Source organism: Ranitomeya variabilis, chromosome 3, assembly GCF_051348905.1.
Source record: "Ranitomeya variabilis isolate aRanVar5 chromosome 3, aRanVar5.hap1, whole genome shotgun sequence".
Classification (NCBI taxonomy): Eukaryota; Metazoa; Chordata; class Amphibia; order Anura; family Dendrobatidae; genus Ranitomeya; species Ranitomeya variabilis.
In genome coordinates this window covers 124,811,117-124,828,827 of record NC_135234.1, presented here as the reverse complement: position 1 = coordinate 124,828,827, position 17,711 = coordinate 124,811,117, and the positions used below count along the sequence as shown (strand labels likewise).

Genomic DNA, 17,711 nt, shown 5'->3' with positions numbered 1-17,711 from the left:
CTATAGAACACTGCTGCATATTTCTCGCAAATCACACTGCTGGTCCGTGTGTAATCCGTATTTTTCTCGCCCCCATAGACTTTCGTTGGCGATTTTTTTGCACATTACGGTGACAAACGCAGCATGCTGCGATTTTGTACGGCCGTAGAAGACCGTATAATACGGATCCGTAAAATACGGCTGATAGGAGCTGGGCCATAGAGAATCATTGGGCCGTGTGTTATGCGTATTTTACGGGTGTATTTTCTGCGCTCATACGTCCGTAAACCTCGCCAGTGTGACGCCGGCCTTAAAGTGAACCTATAAACGATGCACAATCATAGGCAACATGTATCAGGCATGGGCAGGATGAATTCAGCCAGGTACGTCTGACGCAAACGCTGCGGCTGTAGCCTAGTCAGACAGCATTTCAGAGTCACAGATACCTGGCTGGGTTTATACAGCCAGGCCTGATACTCGCTGCCCACAAATGTATCAGCTGTCAGGATCACTTTACGTTAATAAAATACTGTTACTAATAAGTTAGAATTTAAGGCCTTTCAGTGAAAGCCGTTGATATTATATATGGAAAAAAAAAAATCCATGCAGTCTCCAGATCATGGAGATAAATGGCTATTGTTACAGAGTAAAATTCCTGGAGATGACTTTTACCCACACCCATATGTGTAGACTATACGCTCTCATGCAATGTAATATTTTCATTTCGTGAAGCTCACCCTCCTAATGCAATTCTACAAGTTATTGGTGGGGGAAGTTGTCAGGGATTTTATTTAGGAAGGTGTATTTAAACAATATGACTGAATTTCAGCATATTATTCTACTCATAAAGCTTACAGAATTGTGTCTAAGGTGTTTTGCTTTTCCCAGGAATGAAACGCATTTTTCACACTAGCGTATAAAAAAAAAGTATAATAAAAAAAAAAAAAAAAAAAATCAGTTCCATTCTCATCCAGAAATGTGGGCTGATTTATTTCTCACTTGTCACCTGTGTGCTGTCCGCTTCTTTACTCAGCAGTTTTTTGTTTTTTTTCCAGGACCGTTTACAGTTTCCTCTATTACAGAACTGTGATGTATTGGTAAAAATCGCATGCTTTACTGATGGTCCATATGGCATCCGATTATTCTCTCACGCCCATCAGATTTCGGAGTGACATTGCAGCAACCTGTGATTTTCTTTTCATTCTGAATACAGCTGAGAAAAAAAAAAAATCAAAAAACAAATCTGCCTCACTGAATAACATCGGTCCGAGTGCAATACCTTTATTTCCCTTGTCCAATGTATACTCTAGTGTGAGCAAGCCCTGTTATTGATGATCGATCATCAACATAAGATCATGGGGGTCCGACACCCAGCAAACCCCTCCGATCAGCTGTTATTAGCACGGCCGGAGGCTGATGTAGACGGAGTATAGTGAGGAACAGCCCAGGTCCAACTCTCATCATGCCCACGCTGTAAGAGGAAGTCAGGACAAAGGCCTTCAATCATATTTTAATGACCTGAAATATTCCCATCCTTAGATGTTATTACCCATCTATGAAAGCCGTGATAACCTCTAAAGATGGAAATAACCCTTTAGAACAGGTTATTAATATAAAAGTAGTGGACATCCCCCTTTTACAATCTACTATATAATTGTCTATGGGTACTTCCGTCTGTCTGTCCTTCTGTCTGTCTGTCTGTCGCGGTTATTCGTTCGCTGATTGGTCTCGCCAGCTGCCTGTCATGGCTGCCGCGACCAATCAGCAACACGCACAGTCCTGAAAAAAAATTGCCGCTCCTTACTCCCCGCACTCACTGCCCAGCACCCGCATACACCCCTCTGGTCACCGCTCACACAGGATTAATGCCGGCGGTAACGGACCGCGTTATGCCGCGGGTAACGCACTCCGTTACCGCCGCTATTAACCCTGTGTGTCCCCAACTTTGTACTATTGACGCTGCCTAGGCGGCATCAATAGTACACAATGTAATGTTAAAAAAAAATAAAAAAAAAAAAACCTGCTATACTCACCCTCTGTAGTCCGCTGCAGGTTGCGGTGGCAAAGATGGTATGACAGAAGGACCTGCCATGACGTCACAGTCATGTGACCGCGACGTCATCACAAGTCCCGCGCGCCTGCGCGGAAAGGACCTGACGTGACGTCACGGTCATGTGACCGCTACACGGTCATGTGACCGCGACGTCATCACAGGTCCTGCGCTCACACCAACCCTGGGACCGGAAGCTGCCGTGGACTACAAGGGGCCCTCGGAAAGGTGAGTATATGTTTATTTTTTATTTTTTAACTACGTCGCTGGGCAATATACTACGTCGCTGGGCAATATACTACGTCGCTGGGCAATATACTACGTCGCTGGGCAATATACTACGTGCCTGGACAATGTACTACGTGCCTGGGCAATGTACTACGTGGCTGGGCAATATACTACGTGACTGGGCAATATACTACGTGACTGGGCAATATACTACGTGACTGGGCAATATACTACGTGACTGGGCAATATACTACGTGGCTGGGCAATATACTACGTGGAAAAATAAGCCCAGAATGGAGGGTATATTAGTCAAATGAACCACCATGCTCCAAAACACACTGGAAGGAGCACGTGGAGGAGAAATAGGTACCAATAACATGTACCAGGACACTCCAAGCAATTAGATATAACAGAAAAAAATGGAGTACATGTCCATCAACTAATTAAATAGTAAGTTTATGAAGTCAAAAAAGTCAATACATAAAATTCAAACAAACATGTAGTTTACAGACTCATTCAGCTAAAGAGAGCCGGGTAGCACAGACCAAAAACTGGTGTGGAAACAACTAGACGCCCACTGCATATCATAAAGTGCATAATGCAACTATATATAGGTACATTTCCCTGGGGTATGGTAACCGGGTAATATATGCACTCACATGAGCCCTGTACACAGGCTCAAACATAATATGTACATAGTAGATAACCTCCAGGTTCTTACCCAGATGCCAGCGTCAGTTGGGGATCCACACCGTTGCCCCAACGCGCGTTTCGCATCGGCTTCGTCAGCCGTTTGTGTACATTACAATAATTACATCCTCCTCTTCTGCTCATCTGTGTTCAGCACTTGACAAGAAGCCTCCAGTAAAAGCAAGGTTTTAGCTGAGCAATCTGACTGGTGAGGAATGGAGGGGGCAGATGGAGTTTTCATCCAGTACGACCATCTAGTTATTGGTAAAAAAAAAAACCTAAAAGGTTTTTACAAATGAGCCAACGCTAGATGCAATGTCTGTTAATTTGACAACAATAAGAAAAAAACCTTCTCTCTTCCACATGGCACAATACACACTATCAATTCCTTTATCAATTGTGATTCTGACCACATTGTCTATTGCATTGAGTGTGGCACCTGCAAAGTACGTTATATTGCTTGTACACTTAGAAAACTCAAAAAAGAAATGTGGACCATATTACCAACATAAACGATAATAACAGCACATATTCTGAGATCTCATCTCCTGAGATCTTGGTGCCGAGATCTCCATCTGCGCACGCGCCGCCACCCCGGGCAGACATTTTCCCGGAGTCCACCACATTTATAAACCATGTAAGTGCGGGGGCTCCGGGCTTTTACAAAATGTCGCAAGAGCCCCCACACCACTGAACACCGGCGCACATGCGAACACCCCCTCATCCCAGCTTGCGGCCGGCAGCAACACTCCTCTTCTGCCTTCTCCAGCAGCGACCCTGGGACCCTGCTCCACCACAGCCACCACCCCCGGTAAGCAATAAGATGCATGGATTATAAGAAGCACAAACATTTTATTAAAAAAAAAAAGGTTTTTTTCTTATTTTTCTCCTCAAAATCTAGGGTGCATCTTATAATCCAATGTATGTTATAATCCGCAAAATACGGTAAGTTGTGATTGAATAGATGGCAGCTATGGAGGCCGTCATACTGCCAACTGAGAAGAAGATATGTGCAGACAAGTGATGAGAGAATTTATGCAAGTCGAATTGAATTATAATTGAATTTTACAAAAATTAGCATTTGCCAAAATGTGGATATTTATCTGCTTCTGAGCCGCCTGTCAGGGCAGTGGGGTACTCGGCACCGGGTCCGGTACTCAAAGGGATGTGTCACGGCGGCAGCGACTCGGTCCATGGCCCTGGGCGCCCATGTTAAAGGGAAAGTCTTTTTAACCCCTTCACCACCAAGGGTGGTTTGCACGTTAATGACCGGGCCAATTTTTACAATTCTGACCACTGTCCCTTTATGAGGTTATAACTCTGGAACGCTTCAACGGATCTTGGCGATTCTGACATTGTTTTCTCGTGACATATTGTACTTCATGATAGTGGTAAAATTTCTTCGATATAACTTGCGTTTATTTGTGAAAAAAACGAATATTTGGCGAAAATTTTGAAAATTTCGCAATTTTCCAACTTTTAATTTTTATGCCCTTAAATCACAGACATATGTCACGCAAAATACTTAATAAGTAACATTTCCCACATGTCTACTTTACATCAGCACAATTTTGGAACCAAAATTTTTTTTTGTGACGGAGTTATAAGGGTTAAAAGTTGACCAGCAATTTCTCATTTTTACAACACCATTTTTTTTTAGGGACCACATCTCATTTGAAGTCATTTTGAGGGGTCTATATGATAGAAAATACCCAAGTGTGACACCATTCTAAAAACTGCACCCCTCAAGGTACTCAAAACCACTTTCAAGAAGTTTATTAACCCTTCAGGTGTTTCACAGGAATTTTTGGAATGTTTAAATAAAAATGAACATTTAACTTTTTTTCACACAAAATTTATTTCAGATCCAATTTGTTTTATTTTACCAAGGGTAACAGGAGAAAATAGACCCCAAAATTTGTCGTACAATTTGTCCTGAGTACGCTGATACCCCATATGTGGGGGTAATCCACTGTTTGGGCGCATGGCAGAGCTCGGAAGGAAAGGAGCGCCATTTGACTTTTCAATGCAAAATTGACTGGAATTGAGATGGGACGCCAAGTTGCATTTGGAGAGCCCCTGATGTGCCTAAACATTGAAACCCCCCACAAGTAACACCATTTTGGAAAGTAGACCCCCTAAGGAACTTATCTAGATGTGTGGTGAGCACTTTGACCCAACAAGTGCTTCACAGAAGTTTATAATGCAGAGCGGTAAAAATAAAAAAAACATATTTTTTCACAAAAATGATCTTTTCGCCCCCAATTTTTTATTTTCCCAAGGGTAAGAGAAGAAATTGGACCTCACAAAATGGTTGTGCAATTTGTCCTGAGTACGCTGATACCCCATATGTGGGTGTAAACCATTGTTTGGGCGCAGGGCAGAGCTCGGAAGGGAAGGAGCGCCATTTGACTTTTCAATGCAAAATTGACTGGAATTGAGATGGGATGCCATGTTGCATTTGGAGAGCCCCTGATGTGCCTAAACATTGAAACCCCCCACAAGTGACACCATTTTGGAAAGTAGACCCCCTAAGGAACTTATCTAGATGTGTGGTGAGCACTTTGACCCAACAAGTGCTTCACAGAAGTTTATAATGCAGAGCCGTAAAAATAAAAAATCATATTTTTTCACAAAAATGATCTTTTCGCCCCCATTTTTTTATTTCCCCAAGGGTAAGAGAAGAAATTAGACCACAAAAGTTGTTGTGCAATTTGTCCTGAGTATGACGATACCCCATATGTGGGGGTAAACCACTGTTTGGGCGCATAGCAGAGCTCGGAAGGGAAGGAGCGCTATTTTACTTTTCAATGCAAAATTGACTGGAATTAAGATGGGATGCCATGTTGCGTTTGCAGAGCCCCTGATGTGCCTAAACATTGAAACCCCACACAAGTGACACCATTTTGGAAAGTAGACCCCCTAAGGAACTTATCTAGATGTGTGGTGAGCACTTTGACCCAACAAGTGCTTCACAGAAGTTTATAATGCAGAGCCGTAAAAATAAAAATTCTTTTTTTTTTTTCACAAAAATGATTTTTTAGCCCCCAGTTTTGTATTTTCACAAGGGTATCAGGATAAATTGGACCTCAAAAGTTGTTGTCCAATTTGTCCTGAGTATGCTGATACCCCATATGTGGGGGGGAACCACTGTTTGGGCGCATGACAGAGCTCAGAAGGGAAGGAGCGCCATTTGGAATGCAGACTTAAATGGATTGGTCTGCAGGCGTCACGTTGCATTTGCAGAGCCCCTGATGTACCCAAACAGTACAAACCCCCCACAAGTGACCCCATATTGGAAACTAGACCCCCCAAGGAACTTATCTAGATGTGTGGTGAGCACTTTGAACCCCCAAGTGTTTCACTACAGTTTATAACGCAGAGCCGTGAAAATAAAAATTCTTTTTTTTTTTTCACAAAAATGATTTTTTAGCCCCCAGTTTTGTATTTTTCCAAGGGTAGCAGGAGAAATTGGACCCCAAAAGTTGTTGTACAATTTGTCCTGAGTACGCTGATACCCCATATGTGGGGGTAAACCACTGTTTGGGCGCATGGGAGAGCTCGGAAAGGAAGTAGCACCGTTTGACTTTTCAATGCAAAATTGACAGGAATTGAGATGGGACGCCATGTTGCGTTTGGAGAGCCACTGATGTGCCTAAACATTGAAACCCCCCACAAGTGACACCATTTTGGAAAGTAGACCCCCTAAGGAACTTATCTAGATGTGTTTTGAGCGCTTTGACCCACCAAGGGCTTCACAGAAGTTAATAATGCAGAGCCGTAAAAATAAAACAAAAATTTTTTCTCACAAAAATTATTTTTTAGCCCCCAGTTTTGTATTTTCCCGAGGGTAACAGGAGAAATTGGACCCCAAATGTTGTTGTCCAATTTGTCCTGAGTGCGCTGATACCCCATATATGGGGGGGAACCACCGTTTGGACGCATGGAAGGGCTCGGAAGTGAAGGAGCGCCATTTGGAATGCAGACTTAGATGGAATGGTCTGCAGGCGTCACATTGAGTTTGCAGAGCCCCTAATGTATCTAAACAGTAGAAACCCCCCACAAGTGACACCATGTTGGAAAGTAGACAGCCTAAGGAACTTATCTAGATGTGTGGTGAGCGCTTTGACCCACCAAGGGCTTCACAGAAGTTTATAATGCAGAGCCGTAAAAATAAAAATTCTTTTTTTTTTTTCACAAAAATGATTTTTTAGCCCCCAGTTTTGTATTTTCACAAGGGTATCAGGATAAATTGGACCTCAAAAGTTGTTGTCCAATTTGTCCTGAGTATGCTGATACCCCATATGTGGGGGGGAACCACTGTTTGGGCGCATGACAGAGCTCAGAAGGGAAGGAGCGCCATTTGGAATGCAGACTAAGATGGAATGGTCTGCAGGCGTCACATTGCGTTTGCAGAGCCCCTAATGTACCTAAACAGTAGAAGCCCCACACAAGTGACCCCATTTTGGAAACTAGACCCCCCAAGGAACTTATCTAGATGTGTTGTAAGAACTTTGAACCCCTGATGTGCCGAAACAGTGGAAACCCCCCAATTATAACTTAAACCCTAATCCAAACACACCCCTAACCCTAATCCCAACAGTAACCCTAACCACACCTCTAACCCTGACACACCCCTAACCCTAATCCCAACCCTATTCCCAACCGTAAATGTAATCCAAACCCTAACCCTAACTTTAGCCCCAACCCTAACTGTAGCCTTAACCCTAGCCCCAACCCTAGCCCTAATGGGAAAATGGAAATAAATACTTTTTTTTTATTTTTCCCTAACTAAGGGGGTGATGAAGGGGTGTTTGATTTACTTTTATAGCGGGTTTTTTAGCGGATTTTTATGATTGGCAGCCGTCACACACTGAAAGACGCTTTTTATTGCAAAAAATATTTTTTGCGTTACCACATTTAGAGAGCTATAAATTTTCCATATTTTGGTCCACAGTCATGTGAGGTCTTGTTTTTTGCGGGACGAGTTGACGTTTTTATTGGTAACATTTTTGGGCACGTCACATTTTTTGATCGCTTTTTATTCCGATTTTTGTGAGGCAGAATGACCAAAAACCAGCTATTCATGAATTTCTTTTGGGGGAGGCGTTTATACCGTTCCGCGTTTGGTAAAATTGATAAAGCAGTTTTATTCTTCGGGTCAGTACGATTACAGCGATACCTCATTTATCTCATTTTTTTATGTTTTGGCGCTTTTATACGATAAAAACTATTTTATTGAAAAAATAATTATTTTTGCATCGCTTTATTCTCAGGACTATAACTTTTTTATTTTTTTGCTGATCATGCTGTATGGCGGCTCGTTATTTGCGGGACAAGATGACGCTTTCAGCGGTACCATGGTTATTTATATCTGTCTTTTTGATCGCGTGTTATTCCACTTTTTGTTCGGCGGTATGATAATGAAGCGTTGTTTTTTGCCTCGTTTTTTTTTTTTTTTTTCTTACGGTGTTTACTGAAGGGGTTAACTAGTGGGCCAGTTTTATAGGTCGGGTCGTTACGGACGCGGCGATACTAAATATGTGTACTTTTATTGTTTTTTTTTTATATTTAGATAAAGAAATGTATTTATGGGAATAATATATATTTTTTTTTTTTTCATTATTTTGGAATATTTTTTTTTATTTTTTTTTTACACATTTGGAAATTTTTTTTTTTACTTTTTTACTTTGCCCCAGGGGGGGACAATACAGATCGGTGATCTGCCAGTTTGCATAGCACTCTGACAGATCACCGATCTGCGAGAAGTGCGAGCTGCTTCACAGTGCCTGCTCTGAGCAGGCTTCTGTGAAGCCACCTCCCTCCCTGCAGGACCCGGATCCGCGGCCATCTTGGATCCGGGTCTGGAGCAGGCAGGGAGGGAGGTAAGACCCTCGCAGCAACACGATCACATCGCGTTGCTCCGGGGGTCTCAGGGAAGCCCGCAGGGAGCCCCCTCCCTGCGCGATGCTTCCCTGCACCGCCGGCACATCGCGATCATGTTTGATCGCGGTGTGCCGGGGGTTAATGTGCCGGGGGCGGTCCGTGACCGCTCCTGGCACATAGTGCCGGATGTCAGCTGCGATATGCAGCTGACACCCGGCCGCGATCGGCCGCGCTCCCCCCGTGAGCGCGGCCGATCGCGTATGACGTACTATCCCGTCGGCGGTCATATGGGCCCACCCCACCTCGACGGGATAGTACGTCAAATGTCGGGAAGGGGTTAAAAGGGTTTTCAAAATAAAGAAAGAAAGTTTGCGACGCCACCTGTGGTATTCGGTCAGGGATGACTAACGCTGCCCAAAGGGGTCCTCTGGGGTGATGTTATGGCAGCCAGATTGTACAACTTCCCACAGTTCAAGTATATCCCAGGGCTCCCGGTGAATAGATGGAAGATGGTGAGTGGTGCAGTAAAGGACGAAGGACGCAGTTGTGCAGTCTTTTTACCTGGTTTACTGATGGTAGCAGGCAGCCACAGTCCAGGGCACCAGAGCACAGGGCAGGCAGGGTCCGGCCAGCTTGGAAGCGAGTTCTGAGTCCAGCTTTACCAGGTGGAGTTAAAAGCCTTCCTTCTAGCGCTGTGTTGTTGTAGTCCCTTACTGCCTATGGCTTCTTCGCAAGGTCATCTCAGTTATCTCTGTCCTTTAGTGAAGGACACAAACCCGTATGACAGGTGACTCGAGCCTTTTTACAGGGTCTCTATCATGACCCAGGCTCTATGTGTCACTGTGTCTCCTGGGTGTTAGGGCAGACAGGCTACGTGTAGTCCAGCTGTCCTACCGGTTTCCGCTGTGCCTCCTAGAGTATGACACAACCTCGGTCTTCCGGTTACCGGTATCTGTGCTCTATCAGGGAGGTAGCCCTGTCGCAGCTATTCTCCCTTGTTGTCACTCTCCTGTCTGTATACTCTTTTCCTTCCTCTCCTGCCCGGGAGCTGTGGTATGGTCAGACCATGTCCCTGTACGGTCAGACACGGCCATTACACAGTAGGGGCACATTTATAAAATTATCTTAGCACAGGAACAACTATTGATTAAAATGTTCTTTGCTCATGGTGTTAAACCTCTTCCTATTTCCTATTTTTTTAACTGCATTTAATTCCCAAACTACTTAGTTCACCAAGCTCAGACTGAGCCCTTTAGTTAAAGCACCCACAGGAAAAATCTGTGATAATGTGTGTCTGAAATTGTAACAAACTGCATAAAAACCTTGTTAAAAGATACAAACAAAACAAAACTCAGCTAACTGCAGCACACAACAGGTCAATCGGCCCAGATTCACATTCAATGTAAACAAGTCCCGTTTTTAGCTATACTTTTCCAAACCATTTTGATCGCCTAGCCCAGACTGAGCAAGTGATAGCTACAAGCTAGAACCCCATTTCAGCATATTGAATAATATTGATGTATATCCAGAGGAATCAGGTACTTGAGTCCTATGATATAATAATCACATACAGAAAACATTCTTGTTGCATTTTTGGGTGGTCATCTCCTACAGATTTCACTGTAAGTTACAATCATATTTACACCTCAGTCCAATGTAATGACTGTCGTAAAAGAGAATATACGGTACATTTCATTGTCTTCCAGATTGTATATGCTAATAAAGGGAAAAACCTGAAAAACAACATTGCTGAAAGAAATGATGCAATGTCCTTCACACCCAGCGGCAGGTGTCTGCTATAAGTCTTCATTGGAGCAATTGTAACAATGATATCATAATCCTACATCATGTAAAACAGTGTAATGTGTCACCTCTGCGCTCTTCGGTCACACAAATGACAATCTGCTGGAGTCACTAAGTAATAGTGTACATGGCGTGCAGCATTGCTATTTTGGCACATACTTCATGTGACATTTGTAGTGGATTTATGGGCTGTTGCTACAGAAGAAGAGCAGCATGGGCTTTGATCAATAGCAGCTAAAGAATTTGCATTAGAAACTGGTCTGTCCTTGTAGCTCTCAAGCTGAATTATTTGTTTGGTTTCAATGAGAGATTTGCTGACATTGACAGAAGACACAAGACATTTGTTGGAAAAGGGTTGTACATAGTATACCCATGTTTTCCATTTCATCCTCTGACCATTGGCTTTAGAAAGGAGGTAGATGTCAGATAATGGTGAATGCCCCAGACTCCATACCCTAAAAATGATTATCTGCAATAAAGGCTGCTGACAGTCCATTTTCTATCCATCTTGATTTTAAAACTGAAACAGTCAAATGTGAAAATTCAGTAATAAACTAAATTTTCCCTCTGTAATTAAAGTGTACTTTAACCACTTTGCATCCATTTTTAATGCACTCCTCTGTTTTTACCATCATGTATCCCCTGATGAAGCCAATGTAGGTGGTGATACATGTGGGGCTGCAGCCCTCTATGCCCTGTCTTTAGCTATGTCTGACTTTTATGAGGCTAGATTATCTTTGCTCGATGGTTATTGCACTTTATCTTGTGGTCTATTTAGTTTTTGTATGTTTGCCATTTAGTGCACTCTGGTTCTTTATTAATATTATTGTACACATTTTCATTGTGGATATAATAAATATTGTGTGTACATCATATTTATGTTTTTCATCTACCGGTATATTGCAAACTGGAAAAGGTGGCCACATGTCAACCTCTACTTTTGTACTACTACTGTCTACTAGCTAAAAAAAAAAAAATGTGTGTCTGTCATGGCCATACTCAGACATTGTAATGTACCATGTTATATATTTTACGTTTTTAATCTTATTGTGTTATTGCATTCTGTGTATGCATCTTTTTTCTTCACCATTTCATGCTTCCTATATGCAAAATTCTGATATGATGGGGTCATCTCAATTTCTTTTCTGTTTTGTTTTTGTCATCAGCTTTGCATCCATGAATATTGAATGCAAACAAAAAAAACCTGAAAGTTACCAAGATTCTACCAATTAGACAGTGAAAATGGAAAGCACTATAATTCAACACATCAGAGAAAGGACATGCCACTGTCTCTATTTGTGGACTGATAGTCTGCAAAAAGGAGCGGCCATGTGAACATATCCATAGACGATACTGGGCACCTGTTCTATGGACAAGTGAATGGGCACTTAGAGGAGCATGTTTCTTAATGAATTTGGGGGGAATTTACACCATTTATGAGTCAGAAGATATCTGCTATATTTTACTCTACCTTCTACTTGGCCCATTCAATCTATACAAAAATACAGGACTGGTGTACAGATGACACGAGTCAAAGTTTTGAGCACCAAAATATCAGCCATACATCTCTTTTGTAGCACGAAAACCTAATCAATTGCCACCAAAGTATTGACACAGGTACTTTATTGGGGTTCTCTGGTGTAAGTTATCACCTATCCACTGTAAAGGTGATATTGTACTGACGGGTGAGAGTCCAAGGGACCCTAGCGATTGACTATAGGGGGTACTTTTATCCCCATTAGCATGAAGTGGAAGTGTGCATGCTCGACCGCCCAGCTATTTCTTCTCTATGGGGTGGACAAGTGCTGTGCTTGACTTTTTCCAACAGCCATGTGGAGCGTAAATGGAAAGGTGTTAACTTATTGTCACCTGAGAAACCCTTTAAATAGCGATCTGCTGCTGTGTGATTAATCCTCCAATGATCTCTGTATATCTAGAAATTAGATTGTGAGCCTCCGCCCCAGGAGGGTGAAGATATCTTCTGGCTTTTCACTCTCCTCCATATTTGCATATACTCAGTCTGTAACACAAGTCATAGAGGGACATATACCATCATTTAACAGACTCAGAAGTAAAAATGTCTGAAAGACTAAAGAAGCATAGGAAAAAGATTCAGAGAGTTATATAATAGGGTACCTACTCGTTGTAACAGCAGTTTAACCTTTTAATTTCCTCTGCAATATTGATTGAGGCTCCTTTGCTTCCTACTAAAGTTGAGCAAAAAGCTTCACATTGCTCTCGTCTGCCATCTAGTCCGGTCCTCCAAAGCAGTTGGACCAGTCCTGTTTTCACTTTTTTGGCCGGCATTCTTGGCATCTCTTGACATATTAGACCGTGAGACATCATGACCATGCAGGTCCTAGTGAACGCTAGAGGTGCCCAGGAAGCCGGAGGCTCGAAATAGAAGTGACGCCGGACACGAAAGCACAAAACTCTACTGCCCACATATTCATTATCCCTGATGATCTCTCACAACAAAAGCCTTTTACATGCAGGACATAAAAATATATAGAAGAGTGGATGTTTAGGTCTCACAAGGAGAACGTGCTCAGCAGCAAGATCAGGAGTATAGCTGGGACCCAACGAGTCCGAACCAAATTACACCGAGGAACCGTTCCCTGCCAATAACCACTGCAGAGAATGTTGGCGGTGCTAAACAGTGCCAGCATGGCTACAGTCCAGACTACTACAAGCCGATCCCTGTACAACCTCTGCACTTGTACACACATCCTGATTAAATATTAATTAAACTGAATACTATGATTACAACTGCAGATATTATAAAAATGCTGAATATTTTTAGTGAAACATCTTGGACGCCATAAATCCCTGATCCAAATTAAGACATACATGATCAAACATACTGCAACTTCTCTCCCATTAATGGTGGCGAGGCTCCAAGTAAAGAGACCTCCATATATCTGGTAAGGGCGGGCATAATCTAAACTACCTTTTTACTGTTCACTGGACACCAGTATGTCTGGATGTAAAGCCCCCTACACTTTAGATAATTGTTGGCTGAACGATGGTTTGGCTGATCGTTTGGATAGCAGCCATCTCCCATACACCAGAACGCTCGCTCTGCCAAGTGCTCCTATGTGGGTTATGAGAAAGTCACTGACAGACATCTCCGGCGGTGACTTATCTCAGGAAGCAAAAGTACTTCAAAATGGGACATACCATATCCTTCTCTCTCCCAACATCATCTCTGGGGGAGAGTCAAGGGCCCCCATACACATTCAACTGCCAAGCCAAACCCGTCGATATCAGTAGGTTCAGAAGACACTAGTCTAATGTGTATGGGGCCTTCATACTCGGACCTTTATCTGGTCTCTGTAGGGGGTGGCAACAATTTCCACAAGAGCCTGGGACAATCAGCAGCTTTCAGTACCCAGTGTGTTGTAATTCTGAACTATTATTTCATCTGATTTACAAATACAGTGTCATCCAGGAGCACTTCAGAGAACAAACTATAATTTGGTTTTCTTCTGTGAACGCTTCAAAAAAATGCCTAAGATTAGAGTACACAATGAGCCCTCATAAAGCAAGAGCACATGAATCGCTTCCCAAATCCTCCAAGCCAAAAAGTCTAGTTAGCTAAGCAGCTGGTGTACCTAGAACGAAGACTGGAAAGGTCCGGCTACCAATCATTATGCCACCCCACACCATTAGAAGGCGTTTGCATGACATTGGCCTACAAGCCTGAAGTCCTGTTACAGGCGTCCATTTACCTCACATCAATGATATCACAGACATTCATGGTACAGAACAAGACAGCAAAGAAGGCTGGAATGGCGGTCTATCCTCTTCAGTGATCAGTCCTCTTTTTGTCAGGGACACAATGATAGCCAGAAATTGGTCTGAAGACCACGTAAACATTCACATGAAGCAGCCCTCACAAGGGAATATCACATCGGTCATACTCCCTAATTTAGACTTCATTTCAGGTACTCTTAACAGCGCAGTGTTACATTGATTTGGTCATGGTACGAGTGGTATAGACATTTCTCCAAAGTGTCGCAGCAGCCATTTTACAACACAGTAATACTAGGCCTCATGTTGCTCGTGCTACTGTGAGCAGCCTGTGTGGCCTAAATGTCTCCCATGGAGCACATCTGGGAGATCATTGGTGGGCAGTTGTAAAGGAAGTTGCCAGTAGAGGACCTTGATGATTGGCCCAAGTTCATTCAGCATGGCAGAACAATCGTCAGACAACTACCGTATTCATAACCTCATTGACAGCAGCTAAGGAGTGTAAGGATGGGGATTTTGCATGTGGCAATTTTACTCAATGCAGAATAAATCAGGATATTTTTAATTTTATTTCATTATTTTCAAATCATCAGCATGTCTACAGTGGGTGGCTCATACACATCGCCCTGCTGTTTTGCTGATGCCTGGTAGGGTCATCTTTGTTTCACTTTCCTCAGCCTTCCCCTAATCCTCTCCTGGATGTCTGCAGCGTCGGCCTAGCATTTGAGAAGCAGAGCGGTGTGTTTCTGTGAATGAGCCTGTGTGTATAGAAGCCTCTACCATAACAATATGGCTGCTGGGCAGACTCGCACATGACACAACACAATGGGCCAGATTCAGGCCTTACGCCCATCTGGTAACATGAAAGCTGAGCTCTGATCGGTTGCTATATACTGTAAGGTAGCTGTGATGGCTGAGACCTGATAAGCCCCAGTACACACCACACATGGGCCGCTGTTAGTGGCCCTCCGGCTGATGAAGAGAAATACAATTTTCCAGTATACTTTCTTAGAATTTGTTCACGATTGCAGACACCAGTGGTTTGTGTGACGGACCCCTGTGCACAGCTCATACACTGGGGGTATATTCACATGGATTAGTCCAGCAGAATTGGGCACAAGAGCAAATTGTATGATTTTGCCCATTTTATGAGGATTTTGTGGTAACCGTGGGAATAACCCATAACATCCTATTACAGCAAGTCTCTACCCCACAGATTTCCCACGCTGTGTGTGAACCCTGCATGACTGTGTCCATCACATGGCTACGGACAGAAGTGGTAAGGAACCAACGCTCCTACTTATTACATCAAGAAGAGATACTGACGCCACAAAGGAACAGTAAAAACAATATCGCAGAACTTCATTACACAAAGAAAAACATTCATCATTTTACCCTTGTACTGAGCACCCAGGCATCACATCAGCACTAATGCACCGTCCTGTGCACCCCCCCGTCACATCACTCCTGGGCACAGTCCTGTGCACCCCCCAGCACTTCACCCCTGGGCGCAGTCCTGTGCACCCCCCCATCACATCACTCCTGGGTATAGTCCTGTGCACCCCCTGCCCCGCCCCCCCCCCCGACACATCACTCCTGGGCACAGTCCTGTGTACTCCCCCCCCCCGACACATCACTCCTGGGCACAGTCCTGTGTACTCCCCCCCCCCCCCCGGCACATCACCCCTGGGCACAGTCCTGTGCACCCCCCAGCACTTCACCCCTGGGCACAGTCCTGTGCACCCCCCCGTCACATCACTCCTGGGTATAGTCCTGTGCAGCCCCCCCCCCCCCCCCCGGCACATCACTCCTGGGCACAGTCCTGTGCACTCTCCGGCACATCACTCCTGGGTATACTCCTGTGCACCCCCGACACATCACTCCTGGGTACAGTCTTATGTACCCCCTGGCACGTCACTCCTGGGTACGGTCCTGTGTACCCCCTGGCACGTCACTCCTGGGTACGGTACTGTATACCCCCTGGCACGTCACTCCTGGGTACGGTCCTGTGTACCCCCTGGCACGTCACTCCTGGGTACGGTCCTGTGTACCCCCTGGCACGTCACTCCTGGGTACCGTCCTGTGTACCCCCTGGCACGTCACTCCTGGGTACAGTCCTGTGCACCCCCCCCCACACACACACACACACACATCACTCCTGGGTACAGTCCTGTGTACCCCCTGGCACGTCACTCCTGGGTACAGTCCTGTGCACCCCCCGACACGTCACTCCTGGGTACAGTCCTGTGTACCCCCTGGCTCGTCACTTCTGGGCACAGTCCTGTGTACCCCCTGGCACGTCACTCCTGGGCACAGTCCTGTGCACCCCCTGGCACGTCACTCCTGGGCACAGTCCTGTGCACCCCCTGGCACGTCACTCCTGGGCACAGTCCTGTGTACCCCCTGGCACGTCCCATAAAGCAGTTTCTGGCTTCTGCACTCACCTGCATCATAGAAGGTGTCCAGCACCGCGGTCTCCCCGAAGTCCAGCTCGCCGAAGTTGACGCTGGTGAGTTGCGCCCCCTCACCGTCACAGGCGCGGCGCAGGCAGTGCAGGGCGCCAGATTCCGGGCTGCCTCCCATGGCTGACTTCATGCTGTCATTCAGCACATAGACGACCCGCAGCGACCTCTGCTTACTCAGCCACTGGGCACCTTCACCTGAACACGGCGGCTCCGGAGGGGCACAGGCTGAGGGGGGCACACATTGGGGGTTACCCTGGGACTCTCCTGACAACCCCTGCTCTCCGGGAGTGGGCACCGGAGGAAACAGCCCGCTGCTCTCCATGCTGCTACCGGCCGCTGCCTCCGTCCCTCCCCACATGGAGATGTGCTAGGGAAAGTAGTGTGGCGGAGTCCGGGATCACTGCGCAGTGTACCCCCGCATACTGTGCACGGCACCGGCCATGCCTGTGTCACATACCGCCTGGGAGAGGAGAGCACCCGGAGGACTGGGAGCCGGCTGTGCCGGGGGCGGAGGAGCCGGCTGTGCCCGGCACTGAGATGGACGGTGCCAGTCCCGGGAGCTCTGCTCTGCGGGATGTTATCAGTGTCCGGACTCACATCTCGACCTCAGGGCGGGTCCTCTCTCCTTCTCCTCCTCCATGTCATGAAGGACACCTCCTTCTCTCACGGAGCCCCTTGGTGACGGTCAGGGGCCCGCAGAGCTGGGTGGGCGCAGTCTATGGACACTTGTATCGTGGTCCTGCTGCCTGCATCTTGCATACACCGCTCTGCCATGGCCGCATTACAAGGGCTCGTTCACAAGAACTTATCTTCAGTCCCAGCACTGTCCTGAGGCTATGTGTCCACATTGCGGAAAG

The 17,711-nt window shown here is 45.3% G+C and overlaps 1 protein-coding gene across 2 annotated transcripts in view; it reads right to left on the bottom strand.

Moving 5' to 3' along the window:
* The window catches only part of MAP3K15 (mitogen-activated protein kinase kinase kinase 15), a 233,833-nt gene extending 216,482 nt beyond the window's left edge, over positions 1-17,351 (bottom strand). For both annotated transcript variants that reach the window (XM_077294642.1, XM_077294643.1), the window contains exon 1: positions 16,834-17,351. In XM_077294642.1, coding sequence (XP_077150757.1) covers positions 16,834-17,212 — 379 coding nt within the window. In that variant the 5' untranslated portion in view covers positions 17,213-17,351. The remainder of the gene's footprint in view (positions 1-16,833) is intronic.
* Between the last annotated feature and the right edge of the window lie 360 nt (positions 17,352-17,711).